This window comes from Lytechinus pictus, chromosome 17, assembly GCF_037042905.1.
Source record: "Lytechinus pictus isolate F3 Inbred chromosome 17, Lp3.0, whole genome shotgun sequence".
Lineage (NCBI taxonomy): Eukaryota > Metazoa > Echinodermata > Echinoidea > Temnopleuroida > Toxopneustidae > Lytechinus > Lytechinus pictus.
In genome coordinates this window covers 29,420,766-29,436,129 of record NC_087261.1, presented here as the reverse complement: position 1 = coordinate 29,436,129, position 15,364 = coordinate 29,420,766, and the positions used below count along the sequence as shown (strand labels likewise).

The 15,364-nt window shown below is 34.2% G+C and overlaps 1 protein-coding gene across 6 annotated transcripts in view; it reads left to right on the top strand.

Annotated features, from left to right (window-relative positions):
- Positions 1-4,623: 4,623 nt before the first annotated feature.
- Positions 4,624-15,364, top strand: part of LOC129279794 (adhesion G-protein coupled receptor G7-like) — a 54,566-nt gene continuing 43,825 nt past the window's right edge. For 5 of the 6 annotated variants that reach the window (XM_064112280.1, XM_064112282.1, XM_064112281.1 and 2 more), the window contains exons 1-2: positions 4,628-4,853; positions 12,617-12,674. In XM_064112280.1, coding sequence (XP_063968350.1) covers positions 4,833-4,853; positions 12,617-12,674 — 79 coding nt within the window. In that variant the 5' untranslated portion in view covers positions 4,628-4,832. Of the gene's footprint in view, positions 4,854-12,616; positions 12,675-15,364 lie in introns of all 6 variants that reach the window. The other variant, XM_054915855.2, reaches the window with a different exon arrangement.

Sequence of the window (15,364 nt, the reverse complement as noted above, 5' to 3'; positions counted from 1 at the left end):
TTTAAATCGAATCCATACTTATGTATTTATATATTTTTATCATTTATTTAATAACTTTTATTTACCTTGTACCGTAGGGCGGGCCTGTTTTTTCGAGAAAAAAAATGCTTTACAAAGGTGCCCTGCAATTTTTTTTGCATCATTCAACGTTAAAATAGAGCATAAAAACATAAACTACAAACATAACGTCAAGAACTTTATCAAAAACTATTTACAACATGAAACAAAAACACCGAGAGTGGATAAATTTAGAAAGTGTTTACATGTGTGACGGCCCGGAGGATGTTGATTTAAATTTGAAAGCAAAGGAAAGGTTTCACTACAAAATGAAGGCCGTTTTGTAATATTCGTCCCTATAAATTTTACAAGCAAAAAAATGGATTCACTACAAAATGAGGATCACTTTCGCCCCCAAATATTTTACAAGCAAAAAAGGGGGGTTCTGTGCAAAATTCAGGTCATTTTGATTACATTTTGTCGTACCATCCAACATTTCTGGGGGTGATGCCTATGGAAAATAATACACGCAGCACTCCCAAGGAAACCTTGGGGGGAAACCTTGGGGGTGCTGAAACACCCACAGCTGCACCCCCGCTTCCCAGGGCCAGGTCAGCGACAGGCATGACAAGACGAGTGCTGACTTTAGATTTAAATCTTGATTTTTTATTTTTTTTTGCATATTTGCCCATATCAAATTTGATATGGGCAAATAACATAATTGTTGGGAACAAATCAAATCAAGAGTTCAGGAGAGCGTGTCATTGGATCGTGATCCGACAAGTAAGTTGTCAGATCTGACAACTTTTCTCGATTTTCATTGAAAACAGGCGATGTTACTGCAGTAGCCTTCGGATAAAACAGGGATTGTGGAATGAAACGTCCGACAAGTCCTTTCATAAAACGCTCCCAGGCCGGTTAATAACAATGACCACATCATATCTAATTTTGAAAATACAATTTACAGTGTAGATTATTTGGGGTATTCGTATAATCAATTATATTGTAATTAGAAATGATATGCATGTAGTGGTTTCGGTTATGTAAAGCATGCTATTAATTTTATTACATGTATTAAAATACTATTGAAATTGAATTATCTATGCTCCTGGGTTTAATTGATTCGTGTCCATACACGTGTATTCCTTTGAAAAAAGACCCGTGTATTTGTTCGATACTAATACGAAAATGAATCGTCATGAAAAGTTAAAAAGGGATCATTTGACATAATAATTAAACGTTGATGCCGCGCCGTTCCTAAGAGATGCATTCATGAACTTGGCCATTTGTGTACACGATCAAAACATTGCTGGTTCAATTTCCTCATTCACATCGAAATATTGCTTCATAAACTATCATATCTCATTATTAAACTCAATGAATAGGGACATTTTGCATAAGCGACGGGGACATGCTAAAGAACAAATGGAAATGCGCTGAAAATTCCCCCTTAATTGACAATACACAGTTTGGAGGTCTACGTCGAACATTGATGAACCAGGAGAGCAGTTTCGTTGTAAGTTTTGGAGCTGACGAAAAATCACACATATGTCATTATTACAAAATCACGGACAAAACTGTTGCTCTGATCCACCAGCTCAAAAAAAAAACTGCTTTTTGTGAATGCCACTTTGCAATAAAACTGGAAGAATGATAATGACAATTTCGTTGATTGGAGATTCGTGGTCTAGTGGTTCTGACTCTCCCCTTTCAAACAGAAGGTTGTGGGTTCGAATCCTAGCCATGGCGTGTTTTCCTTCAGCAAGAAATTTATCCACACTGTGTTGCACACAACCCAGATGAGGTGAATGGATACCCGACAGGATTAATTCCTTGAATACACGGGCGCTGAAAGGCAGCTCGAGCTAAAGCCGGGGTAAACAATAGTAATAACAATGCGCCTCGGAATAGACTGTTTCTAGATAGATGGCGCTATACAAATGCCTATTATTAGTATTATTAGTATTATTGGTGCGCACTTGGCAGTAAATTCCGAGTCATTGTACATTAATGTTCGTCTTCGTGGGTACCTTCAGTTCCACTTGTGAAATCTTAATATTTGACTTGCAAATACCAGTGCTTGGTTTAATATAAAATAATCATAGTAGTCTCTACCTGATTATAAGTTCGACTGAATTTGAATACTAATGTTTATTTCTAGAATTTCACTTGGCTGGCGCTATGAGCGTGTTTGGACGGTGTATGTGCTCTGCAAAATATACACTATTGATATTGTTATATCACTATATCACAGCTCCGCCTTGTCAGTGGCTCAATCGAACACACTAAAAATGAAACATTATAGATTAAAGTCCATCAAATATAACTTAATACAAAACTGATCGTTTTAGACTACTGATCGCTATAATCCATCGCGATTGATTTATGGTAAAAAAATGTTTCCGCAACAATTACTTCATAAAACCTTTTTCAAGCTAGGTTTGGTGTAACTATGTTATGGTAAATTCAGATTAGGTTTATTAAAATAAAAACACTCAGAACTTTAGCTGAACAATGACTACACTGAAGAACACCAGAAGAACAGTGGCATAATGTATAAAAAGTTGCAAGGGAGCAACAATCTCTACATTTTTATTACAAAAATCTATTTTTTTTATATATTTTGACATGATATTCGGAGAATGATATCATATTTTCCCAGGCCTTCTCTCTGATATTTTATTATTTCCTTTCCTCTTTTTTAAAGGTAAACGCTAGTTTTGGTAACGATATCAAAATGAGTTCGTACAGAATCCAATGAAATGACCACCAAAGTGTCTGTTTGTATAAATAAAACGCATGTGCCAAAGGATTCTGGAAGAAATTGTGTAATTGCTGAGAAATCAGCAAATAAGCACAGGATTCGGGTAGAGCGTCGGGCCCGACGCTCAAAGCAATAATTATACACTGTCCCACGTGCGCTTATCTGTGTTGGGGAAGTTCAGTCTGAACATTTTTCAGCGTAGATTTCAAGATTTCACAAAGTTCAGTTTATGTAACTGTACCAGATCTAGATCCTCGATGATATACTGACAATTAAGCCTGGTTTTACAGACTTTCTCATGAAATCAGTGTTTACTGCAACTACTGGAATTTCTCTTTAATCTTGGTCGTGCCTTTCTTTAAGTGGGGAAGGGGGGCTCCCCCCAAGCACCCAACCTGCACGCCACCTATCACCAACACAGATATGCACATGTGAGACACTGTTGTGTTATTGTGTGGGGAGGACACCTGGCTGGGATGCTATGATTTTTGTTTCAATTTCTGAGGAATGATACATTTTCAACCTGAGGCATTTGGCACATGTTATGTATTCAGACATACAAACATTTTGGATGTCATTTCATTTGACTCTGTTCGAACCCATTTGTATATTATATATTACCATAAGTGACACTCACGCGGTTTATTTCAATCATTTTTTTAGGTATATGATCCCTGAAACTTGGGTCGTGTGCCTCTTCGCTTTAATAAATTAGATTGTTTCTGGAAGGAAACCAATTTGGATAATTCTTTGATATGAATAATTAAACTGATTTATAATGATGGCTTTGTTCAATCAGCCAAGACGACGAAGTGAATGAGAAAGAGATGTCTTTGTTTGGATGGAATATTTTAAGAGCTTGACTCCAAAAGGCACTAAATCCAGTTGACCAAAAATTATTTTTATACATACAGATATGTATCTTAGACGTGAGATTCAAATGCACCATATCGCATATGAAAATATTTTGTGGAAGGTTGGCAAAAATGGATTACAAATTTGAATTTTATTTCAAAACGAGCTAAATTCAAAACAGATCTATTTTAAAAGGAGCTACATGAAAATCAACCAAGTGGTAGATTAATTTCATCACTTTTAATTAACATTATGCATTCAGGTTTTTAAGTACATATTGTGGAATCAAGTTCACGTCAACAGTGCAAGGTTTTTATATAAGTAACATAGTTTGTTGATTTTAATGAACATTTTTTTTATTTAGCTCCTTTCGTAATAAGACATCATAAATTGTTTTCCTTAGAAAAGTTAAAACAAAAATAAATACCAATATTTTCCTTTTCCAAATTTAAAAAAAAAAAGTAAAATATGTTCTGCTTCCAATATTTATGTATTTAATATTCAATATCTATTATTGAACATGTTAAAGTTTGCAATGAAAAGACGAGTCGCACCCGGTGAGCGAAGCTTGTATACATTGGTTTCATATCATGTTTTCCTCTATTTCAGCATCACCAGTATCACTCTAATGGTAAAATCCTTGTTTTCTATTAATTTCTTCTACATTCGACTTGTCCGTGACTCCAACGTGCCGAATGAAACATCTTCAGCAAAAGAAATACTCTCCATATGCAACCAGATACCGTATCCCGCATTAAAAACTAATTACATTAGGAGTTCTCGCTACGTGTCAATTGGCTTTTGGTAGTGACAGGTTTTGAGAGCACGAACTGCATTACCCCCCCCCCCCCCTTATATCTTGCATGCACCCTTAGAATCTCTGTTACCATCATATTGTTTCTATCATCAGCCTCCGCTTCTCCTAGCGTCCATTTCCATGGTAACACCTATATCGCCTTACAGACACATGCGCAGAAGCGGACATCATCTCGCCTCGCTCGAGCCTCATTCGATGGCCATTTGGCATCGAAGAAGTATCTGAACTCGCGTAGAATCACTCTAACAGTGATTGCTTGGTCTGTTTCATCTTGATATACCATTTTTGTCGGGATATCTCTCTTTGAAAAAAAAACCTGGAAAGACAAGTGGATACAATTGTCGGAATCTTAAGCAGCTCGCCTCATTCCCAATTCATCAATATCGATTATTGAGAAAAATGGCTTTACCAGCTAATAAGGTGAGTTCAATAATTGTTTGTATTGTGCTTTGCTTAATGATGGTATGTTTTAATAGCTCAGTCGGTAGAGCGGGGTTTCGGATTACGGTGACCATGGTTCGATTACCAAGTGGTGCGCTAGTGCCCTTTGGTAAGGCATTTATCCTCATTACCAGGTCCCTCGGAGAGGACCTTAAGCCGTTGGTCCCCTGGTTGCTTGCTCACAGGCATTTGTGCTTTCTTAGCAGTCAGGTAAAAACCATGGTATGAATATCTTATGTTCCTGAATGAGCTTGATTTCACTTATTCGAAAAGGGAGGTGTCAATTTAGATTGAGAGAGAGTGATTTCTGTGTACACAGCAAAACAAAATTTGAGGACACGGAGAAATGCACTGATTGTGAAAATTTTGAGAAAATAGCAGCAAATACGACATGGACAACGTGGGTGAAAAATGGAAAGGAGAGAGGGAGGGAGAGAACGGCATGATACAGAAAGAAACAAGTATAAATGCAAGAAATATTATTACAAGTATATATATGGTTGATTCCAGTAAAGGGTTCTGGGGAATGTGGGTTCCTCTGTCGTCGTAAGAAAACACATAGAACATGCATTTGATGTAGATATGATGCAAAGTGAGTGAGCATATTAGTTGGTTTTTGATACGATTACATTCTGTAATAGTCTATGAAGATGTGTAATTTATTTCAAATATCAAAAATAAATTTGACAAAAAGTATGATGTTGATAAGGCGAAGTAATTTCAAGAGAAGACGAACATTTGGATTTCCTTCTTTCTCCCGAACTAAGGTAAATCTGGAAAACCACCTGTTTTGACAATTTCTGTCTTTAAAAATGGTCTTAAAAAGTTGCGGTAATAGCAAATTAACATTAATCGTAAAAATCGTGAAAATTACCCCCCCCCCCTGCAAAACGAGAGATGAGATTAAATATTTTGCTCATAATTGGGTTGCCAAGGTGATATATGTCAAGTAATTCAACAGTATCAACTCACTTTTTGGCAACACTATGGACATACACGACGGTCGACCTGGCCGGTGTAGCGGCGGATCCGGTGCTAGGCAGATTGTCTTTGCGTGTGTAGTGGCAGAGCTGGTTCCACTGGCGGATTCGGTATCCGCCGGCAGTTATCGTTCTTTAATACTCATAACTATATTTGCCGGGTTTCCGCGGTTTGATTTCCTTATTATTTATTTTCCTACTAAAATAGATGAAAACATTGTAGATCCTATATAATTTTGAAGGAAATGGGTCTAGTGTGCATGCAGATTGAGAAACGATTGCAAGAACGACATCTGCCAAAAATTAGTTCTGGATCCGTCGGAGTTGGAACACTATCTGCCGATAAGGATATAGCTAGATATTGAACATACATGTAAGACCAAAGAAAAACAAAATACTGGAGTGCTTAACTGTTGACACAAGATAACCACAAGTTTGTAATTTTCAACAACATCTAAATACATGCCAGTGATACTTTGTTTTCAACGCTGACTGGGAAATTATCATGCATTAATATCCACTAAAATCCAATTTTTGCGTTTGCTCCACATACCTTCCTTACTCTTGCCTACACGTCCTTTAAATTGTTACGAATATTTGTTTCGTAATCAACTTTTTTAAAACAATTTACGCGTAGGGATCAGCATTTTACCAAAAGAAATCCTTCTTAGCTGTTTTTGTTTAATTTTTTTTTATAAAGCATATACTCACATGAGCACTAACTTGAATTGTTTAATACCTTATTTTTTATTTTTCTAAGAAGATAATATGAGTACTAACCAATATTTTTTGTATATCATATTACCCATTAAAAATGAAATAATTGATAAAAGAAAGGAAGGTGGAATGAGGGAGATGTAGAGATGGATAAAGAGAGAGAGGGGGGTGGAGAGAGAGAGAGAGAGAGAAAGGGGGAGTGAGGAGAGGAGGAAGTATAGTGATTGGAATTGTATATGCTCATTACAATACTGGAAAGTGAAAAAAAAGAGAGAAAGGCGATCTCGGAACAAAAGGAAAGAAAGGAAAATGAGAAAAGGGACCTAATAATAATACAATAATAATAATAAATGCACCTTCAAAGTAAAATATCCGATACGTGTATACTACGATTCTAAGATGTACGCAGTAGACATGGGCCTAGATTTTTTTCCAATCTTTGAGTGATTGCTTTAGTGGTTATCGATGAATAAGATTGAATATCTTAGTTCCCATTGTATTTCAGATCACAATGGGCCAACTTCTATTCAATTTCCAATGCACGTGCGGGCAATTTCAAGCTCTAATCGAGCATTCGTGAGCAATCGATATTACGTCGAATTCGACCCGCGGTCTATCATCGTAAAAAATGTCATGTAATACTTGTAGGTATTCATTAAGTATGCCCTATTCATTGCCCATAAAATTTCAGCTAATGACGAAAATTGAGAGAATTATGTGATTGGCGTTTGGTGCTTATTGGACAGCGTATACAGTTAAATATCATGATAATACTATGTATTGAATAATAATGAGATCTAGCGGATATTTGTTTCATTATACACACAATAAAGGCCTACTTAAAAGAAATGAATTTATTATCAAATATTTTGAGATCGGTTAGTTTAGTTATTTTTAACAATTTTTAACATACAAATAATAAACACAAAAATACAAATCAATGATAAAAGAAAACCACTAAAAATAATGAACTTGTGGTTTTAAATGGGGGATATCGATACAAACAAAATTCGATAATGTTCATATTCTCTTCTGTAATAATAAGTTATGAAACAATTTAAACGAGTGATTAAGTGAGTATATGCTTTACATAAAGAAACGAAAATAATGCCAGCTGGAAATTCTTCTTAAAATGCTGATCCTACGTAAGACGTTTTAAAACGTTGATTTCAAAGCAAGTATTCGTAAAATTAAAAGGACATGCAGGCAATAGAAAGGAAAGTATGTGGAGCAAACATTTGATTTTTGGGGAAGATTGATGCGTGGTCATTTCCCAGAAAGTGTATAGAAATAAATTATCACTTGAACGTATTTGAATGTTGTTAAAAGATATGAGCTGGCTGTATTTTTTTTTTCCAGATTCATTTTGTTTCAACATTCAAGCATTCCATAATTTTGTTTCTCTTTAGTCCTAAGTTGAATTGCTAGCGATATCCTGAATAAAAACTGATCTATTATTGTGGTCTGTATAAAACTTGACTTTTGATTAACTAATTATGTCAAACTACGCTGATATTTTGTAAAAAAAAATTATTTGAAATAAAAGAAGTTACGTACATCATGATTTTATAAAAAGACGTCACTGACCATTGTTTTCCTCGACTTGCTATTAAGTTATTGGGTTTTTTTTTTCGATTTAAGTTCATCAGAATCACTATATTGATCATATTTGGACTGAGCTTGACTTATTTGTGCTTAGTAATCAGTGGCAGAAGTAATCATACAAAAATTGTCGTTTTGTAGTATTCTTTCTGGAAAAAAATGTGTTTGTATTGATATATGTATTGTTTTAAAATACAAACAAAAACAAAATAAAATAAAAAAAATGAAATAAAAATATACAATTAAAAAAAATGTAGCTCAACTATGATACTAGTTTTTTGTTTATTTAATCTATACAATCCATATTAAACTCTTATGCTCTGAGTTATATCACTCATGTACATTACATGTTGTATTTACTCTGTATTCAATATAGGCTGAATATTTTTTATATACTATTATGTTCACATTTATTATGTTTGTATATCTTTTGTAAATATGTTTCTATGTTTGTACTCTCATACCCCGAGAGGGGGTCGATAGAGTCAATAAACCTTATCTTATCTTATCTTATAAAATCATTAAATAGCTCTGTAAATTAATCCGAGTGCGGACATAATACATGTAACGTGGGCATGGTGGGGGTGGAGGTGAATTCCGACCCCGAGTCTCTTTTTTTCAGGTTGATTAAACTGTTACTAAAATCTTTTATTCTAGAATATACAGTAGTAGCCAACAATGCTATGTCCATTCCTTCCTTTACTCCATGTTCTTTCTGCGATGCCCCAGCTAGAATTTTTAATACTATTGAATAAGGCATTTTTTAAAGATTTTACAGAGTTTCTTTTTCAGTTCTCTTCATATTAGAAGAAAATATTCCTTGTATCCTGTCTACATGATTCGAAAGATCATTTACCAAGTTCACTTTATATTTCGTTATTTACATTATTTACGTATTCGAGAGATCAGCGTCCAACAAGCCAAGCTTCTCAGCTGGTCTCTCTTTTCATTTCACCCCTTTCTTTTTTTAATATACACAAGAATACTCATGCTTTTAAGAATGTTAAGTTTTATGAAATGATGATATAAGTATCGTATTTTGTTCGTATAATTTACATTACCCAATTTTAGCAAATGTAAGGTCGTTACTTTTATTCATTTTTGTAATTGTATTTATGTATTTGTATTTATGTATTTATGACTTGTATTTGAAAAATGGAAAGAAAAGAAATGAAATAAATCAATAAATCTAATCTAATCTAACCTAATCTACAATAATTTAAGGATTTTGTTAATAATATCGGATGTCAAGTAAATTTGGGGATAATTTGAATTTGCACATATTTTCTCAAAGCGACGATATATATAAAGTATATAACTGGCGTTATGACAATGAGAGAGCAGATGCTACATGTATCACATTTGTTTTTATCTTTTCATTCAAGTTCAATTAAAATAAACCTTTATTTTTTTCCATTTTCACAAGATATCAATTTACAATATAATCCACATAAAATCATTTATCATATAAGACTATAAGTGTATAAAAGATTTGTTAATAGAAGAAGGCTTAATTCCTTAAAAGCAAAAATCCTGTGGCGGGATATGCCTGTAACACAAATACAAAACGAGAAAGGAAGTAAGGCTACGAAAGGGTATGAAGAAGAAAGGCAATGGAAATGGATCTTGGCATATGCTATCATTTTTTCCATCAAATAAAATGTTTAGCCTGTACTATTTCAGTTGCTCTGTAATAGTAGAATCACTGTTATTATAATCCATTGTGATTTAATGAAGTCTTTCTTTATAATGATCAAACTTATACAAACTTTCATATCTTATATTTCATATAAAATAATTAAATAGAGTGTGACACCATTGCCCCCCGCTTCGAAAACATTTGTGACATATGATTACGATGGAAACAAAACATTTTTGTTTGATTTTCTTTATCTATTCAGAATTTTCCAACCTACTTGTTTTTTAGGTTCATTTTGCTTTTTAATATAATGATAGCACGAATTACTTAGTTCCTTGTTTTCTGCTATGTTACTTATCTTGCCTGGAAATGCTTTTCTGATTTCATTTATTTTGTTTATTTACTTACTTTTTATCAGTTTTTTTTTATTCATTTATTCGTTTATTATTCGTTTATTCATTTATTTTTAATAGTTTTATTGATAAATGTTTTTTTTTTCTTTATATAGCAATTCATGTATTCCTAAGAATTAAATAAATACAAAAGATAAATGAAATTATCATAACACAAATTTTCAGTCTATGGAGTATAATAATACAGTATAATGTTATAAACCGAATACAAATAAATGTTTGGGCAGATAGCACCCTCTTTGGCAGAATTTATAAAATTTGTGGTTTGAACGGAAAAGAAAGAGTGCGAGAACGTCGGAGTGTCTCTCCCCGATACACTGCGTTTATTGTAGAGTGTGTTTTGGTGGGGTTGTGTGGGTTAGGCTTCGGTGTCTGTGTGAGGGTGTGTGTGAGGGATGTATGGAGAGGTGATGAGTCTAGGGATGAGTGTGCGTGCATGGATATGAGTAGGCCTAGGTAGGCGTGTGCAAATCGCTCAGATTTATCAAGTCACCGTGTAGAGCCTTCATCATTTATTACTCTCAGTACTACCTGATGCGAGTTCGTGCTTTTCGCCGCAGTTTTGTCCCTATCCATGTTCTGTTTTCCCGAGGACAAATCTGGGTAAATTTTCAAGTGATAAACTGGATGGATATATGTACCTAGGTTTATGCTGTTCCTGTCGTGTACATCGAGTTTAGTATGTTTATAAGGAAAGTTACTATAAAGCAATAACTTATCAAGCTCTGTGGCACACTCCGTCTATACGAATATTATAAGTTTGATAACGATGCAGTAACTACGTTGTACTGGGTACAAACAACGGAAACACAAATTAAATGTATTATCCCTAAAAGATTTATCTTATAAGTCATATTCCCCTTTAGTGCATGGTATTATCATGCAATCATGCCTTGATTGCATTGTGAGACCACGCATCCCTTAAAGGACGAACCCAACCCAACAAAAAGTTGATTTCAATAAAAATGAAAAATTCCAACAAGCATAACACTGAAAATTTCATCAAAATCGGATGTAAAATAAGAAAGTTACGACATGTTAAAGTTTCGCTTAATTTCTCAAAACAGTTATATGCACATCCTGGCTGGTTTGCAAATGAGGAGACTATGATGTCATCCACTCACTATTTCTTTTGTATATTATTATATGAAATATAAAATATTATTAATTCCTCCCTGAACATGTGGAATTAGCATTGTTTAATACTATATGGTTCAGTCAAGTTGGTCCTTATTGTCAAATCTATAAAAAATCAAATATTGCATAATTCAAAAAAAAAAAAAAAAAAATAGTGAGTGATGGACATTATCGACTTACTCACCTAGTTGTGCATATCACTGTTTTGTGTGAAAATAAGCAAAACTTTAAAATATCATAACTTTCTTATTTTGAATCCGATTTCGATGAAATTTTCAGCGTTTTGCTAGTTTAATTTTTCTCTATTTGTTCAAGTCAGCATTTTCCTGGGGTAGACTTGACCTTTAAACACTTGTTTTGAAAAGATTGTGGAGAACTACACTTTGTTCACTTTCAAATATTGTTTGTATTCCCCGCCAATTTTAAATCCTCCAAATCACCATTAAATATCTTATTTATAGATTGAAATCAAACAAAGGAGAGCGGAATTCAATGTCTAGCCAGTATAATATGCCAATGTGGAATTCCCTTTTATCAAAGTGGTATATATGTTTTTTTTCTTTTATTTTCCTTATCATCCAAAAAGCCTTTTTATAATAAATAGGAAATGATTTTATCATCTGCATACTGAGTATTTTTCTAAAATATTTCCTAGAAAACTTATACTTTTGATGTGATTATTTTTGTAAAGCCGAGCTGTCAGCATTTCAATGAAGAACAAAAGAAAATGTTTTAAGAAGTGCATGCTTCATAAGGTTCATATTGTTAATATGTTACTTAATCCATATTTAATGTCTAATTATATCAATAAATGGTAATTTGCATTTTTTTACGTGGTATTTTGAACAGCAACCATACAGATGCAAACACGACATTAAAACAATTGTGGCATACTTGCACAATGTGCATGGAATTGGAATGGATGTGGGTGTGTGTGGGTGGGTGTGTGTGTGTATGTGTGTGAGCGCATGGGTGGGCATGCATGGGGGGAATAGCGGGCGAGGGTATATGAAGACGGAGAGGATGCGATAGAAAAAAAAGGAAAGATGGTCCCGTTTGGCCCCAATAATATACGTATTCCATCTGTGGTATTATTACGAAATCATAATAATATTTCATTTAATTTCATTCATTAACGCGTTGAAATTCATAATCACCTTTAACAGATGACACATCTACCTTAGTTTCTTTTTTCTTGTAGAAATGTCCTAAATGTCAAATGCTTTCAATAATTTATTTTGCTTTTCCTCACAGTTCATCGCTTGTTTGATTTTCCTGGGATCAGTGGCTTTTACCCGAGGCGCTGAGAATTGTAAGTAGGCAATGTCGACATTGAACAGTTCTATAGATGTGGCATTAAGCACAAATCATCATCTTCATCATCATCAATACCATTACCATTATGATCGTTATCGTCGTCGTCATCATCACCATTATCATCACCATCATCACCACCACCATCGTTATCATTATCATCGCCGTCATCATAATTTTTATCATCATCAATATCATTACTTTCATACTAATAATAATCCCCAACATCAACCTCATTATTACCACCACAACTACCACCAACAGTATTATCATCTTCATCATCATCATCATCACCATCATCATCATCATAATCATCATCATCATCACCATCATCGTCGTAATCATCACCACCACCACCGCCTTATCCTTCACCGCCGCCACCTCCACCACAACCGTCACAACCATCACAACCATCATCATTACCTCGTCACCAAAACACCAACTCCATCATCGTTGTCACCATCATCACCATCATCTCCACCACCACCATCATCAACATTATCTTCTTCTTCATCATCATCATATCCATGACCATCATCATCATCTTAACTATCCCCATTATCACCTCCATCGCCATCCCTATCGTTCTTATCTTCTTTTTTCTATACTTTCTGCTTTATTTAATCTTCTCCTTATTTCAAAAGGAGGTTGTTGTTTTGCAAACAGTGCTGTTACATTGTTTACACATTTTTTTGAAATATGGAACTATTTAAACGTGACAAGGACGGTTTTTGTTTCCAGCGCTATTCCTTGCTGTTCATCAACGATTTACTGCAAATGAGTCGTATTTTATTCTAAAATCAATGTGGATCGTATTATACAGTGCCCTGGTAACGATTTCGTTTTGACTGAGGGTGCTGATGTAAATTTGACAAGCGAATTTCACTCTAAAATGGAGGTGATTTTTGGTCCCGGGAAATTTGACAAGCAAAAAAAAACGAAAAAAAAAACGATTCACTACAAAATGAAGTTCATTTTGGTCCCGAGACATTTGATTAGCAAAAAAAATACTTTTAACTACAAAATGAAGGTCACTTTTGTGCCAAGAAATTTGACAGGCAAAAAAAAAGGGTTTCACTAAAATGAAGGTAATATTGGGTTACTGTATATTTTTCCATTTTGTCACATTTTTAGAATTCCAGGGGGTGCTGCCTTTGGAAAATAATACACGCAGCACCCCTGCTTCCCAGGGCCGTGGTATCATAGACGATAATGCTTCACAATGAGGATTGACTCAACTCTATACCAAGTAAAAACAATTATAAATTATCCACGGAGCATAATGAGATATCTTTCACTTTATTACAAAAACTCTAATTAAGATAATGTAATTACCATAATTGGTTTGGAATGAAAGACCTTTCGAAGGGGCATCTGAATGAGCGACGGAAGCTTCTGAATGCAGCGAATTGGAAATTTCGCGTGGGTTCGTTAAAGGTTGCAAAATTCGAAAACAATTTTCATTGTTGCAAACAGTTGGTAGCGTTCGCAAAACAGACATAAGCATTGGCAAACGGGTGTAATACAATATCACAAAAGTTATCTTTTACTCGCCAATGATACACGGCTCCTATATAGACTCACTGATGAAAAGTGTGCCTCTAGAATTTAACGAATATATATAAAAAAATCAAAGAATTCTGTATCGGCGTCATAATGTAGAAACAAAAGAAGACTTAAGAAAAACGCCATGAGGAAATATAATCGTCAAAATTTTCGGTCATAGACCTTCTTCAGGGATGATTTTATTATATTTTATATATATATATATATATATATATATATATATATATATATATATATATATATATATATATATATATATATATATATTGTAGCCGAACCGACTTTCATTCCTGACGAACTAGTTCTTTTCGGCTGCAATATGCAATATCATTCTATCATTTAGTATCTCCGTAATTTCATTTTCCGCTTTCTCAGTTATTTCTGTACTTTCAGTATCCCCACTCATCACAGTATTTCGGTAAATTCAATATTCTCACTCCTTCTAGCCAGTACTTCCAACACTTTCGTACTTTTGCTTTTTCGACCATGCATTTTTGTAACTCCGTACCACGAAATAACGACAAGCATGAGAGCAAAGTCTAAATATTTTAAAACTTTAATAAGGAAATCATGCTCATCCTGACGCAATTGGTTTTAGTAAAAAAATTGACAGTTTCCTGCAGAAATCTTTTACTGCCAAGCATATTTCATGCCTCAAAATTAAGCATGAAGCCCGATTGTACTCCACAGTTGAGGAGAGGGCTGTCAGGCCGTAGAATATAAACTCGTTAAAAAAAATAATTAAATTCATATATAGAAATAAATCTTTTTAGCAACGGCAATGGTAATTGCCACTTCGATTTATACCCGAACAATGAAGAATAATTAACAATACATCTAACATAAACATCAATATTTATCAGCAAGTAGTGCTTAAATTCATTTTTAAAGAAAAAAATACCTAATCGATTACATGGATTAAAAGTTATTATAAGCTCTTCACCGTTCCAAAACCATGCTGAGCATTAAATAAACCTTTGATTTTGTTACACAACTCCCTCCTGAGAAAAGCTCGGTCCCTGATCAATTTCAAAACAGAAATATACCAAGATGTCAATTAAAACAAAACTGCACTATATACATGGTCTACTTACAACTTTCAATAGGTTAAACATTGCTATC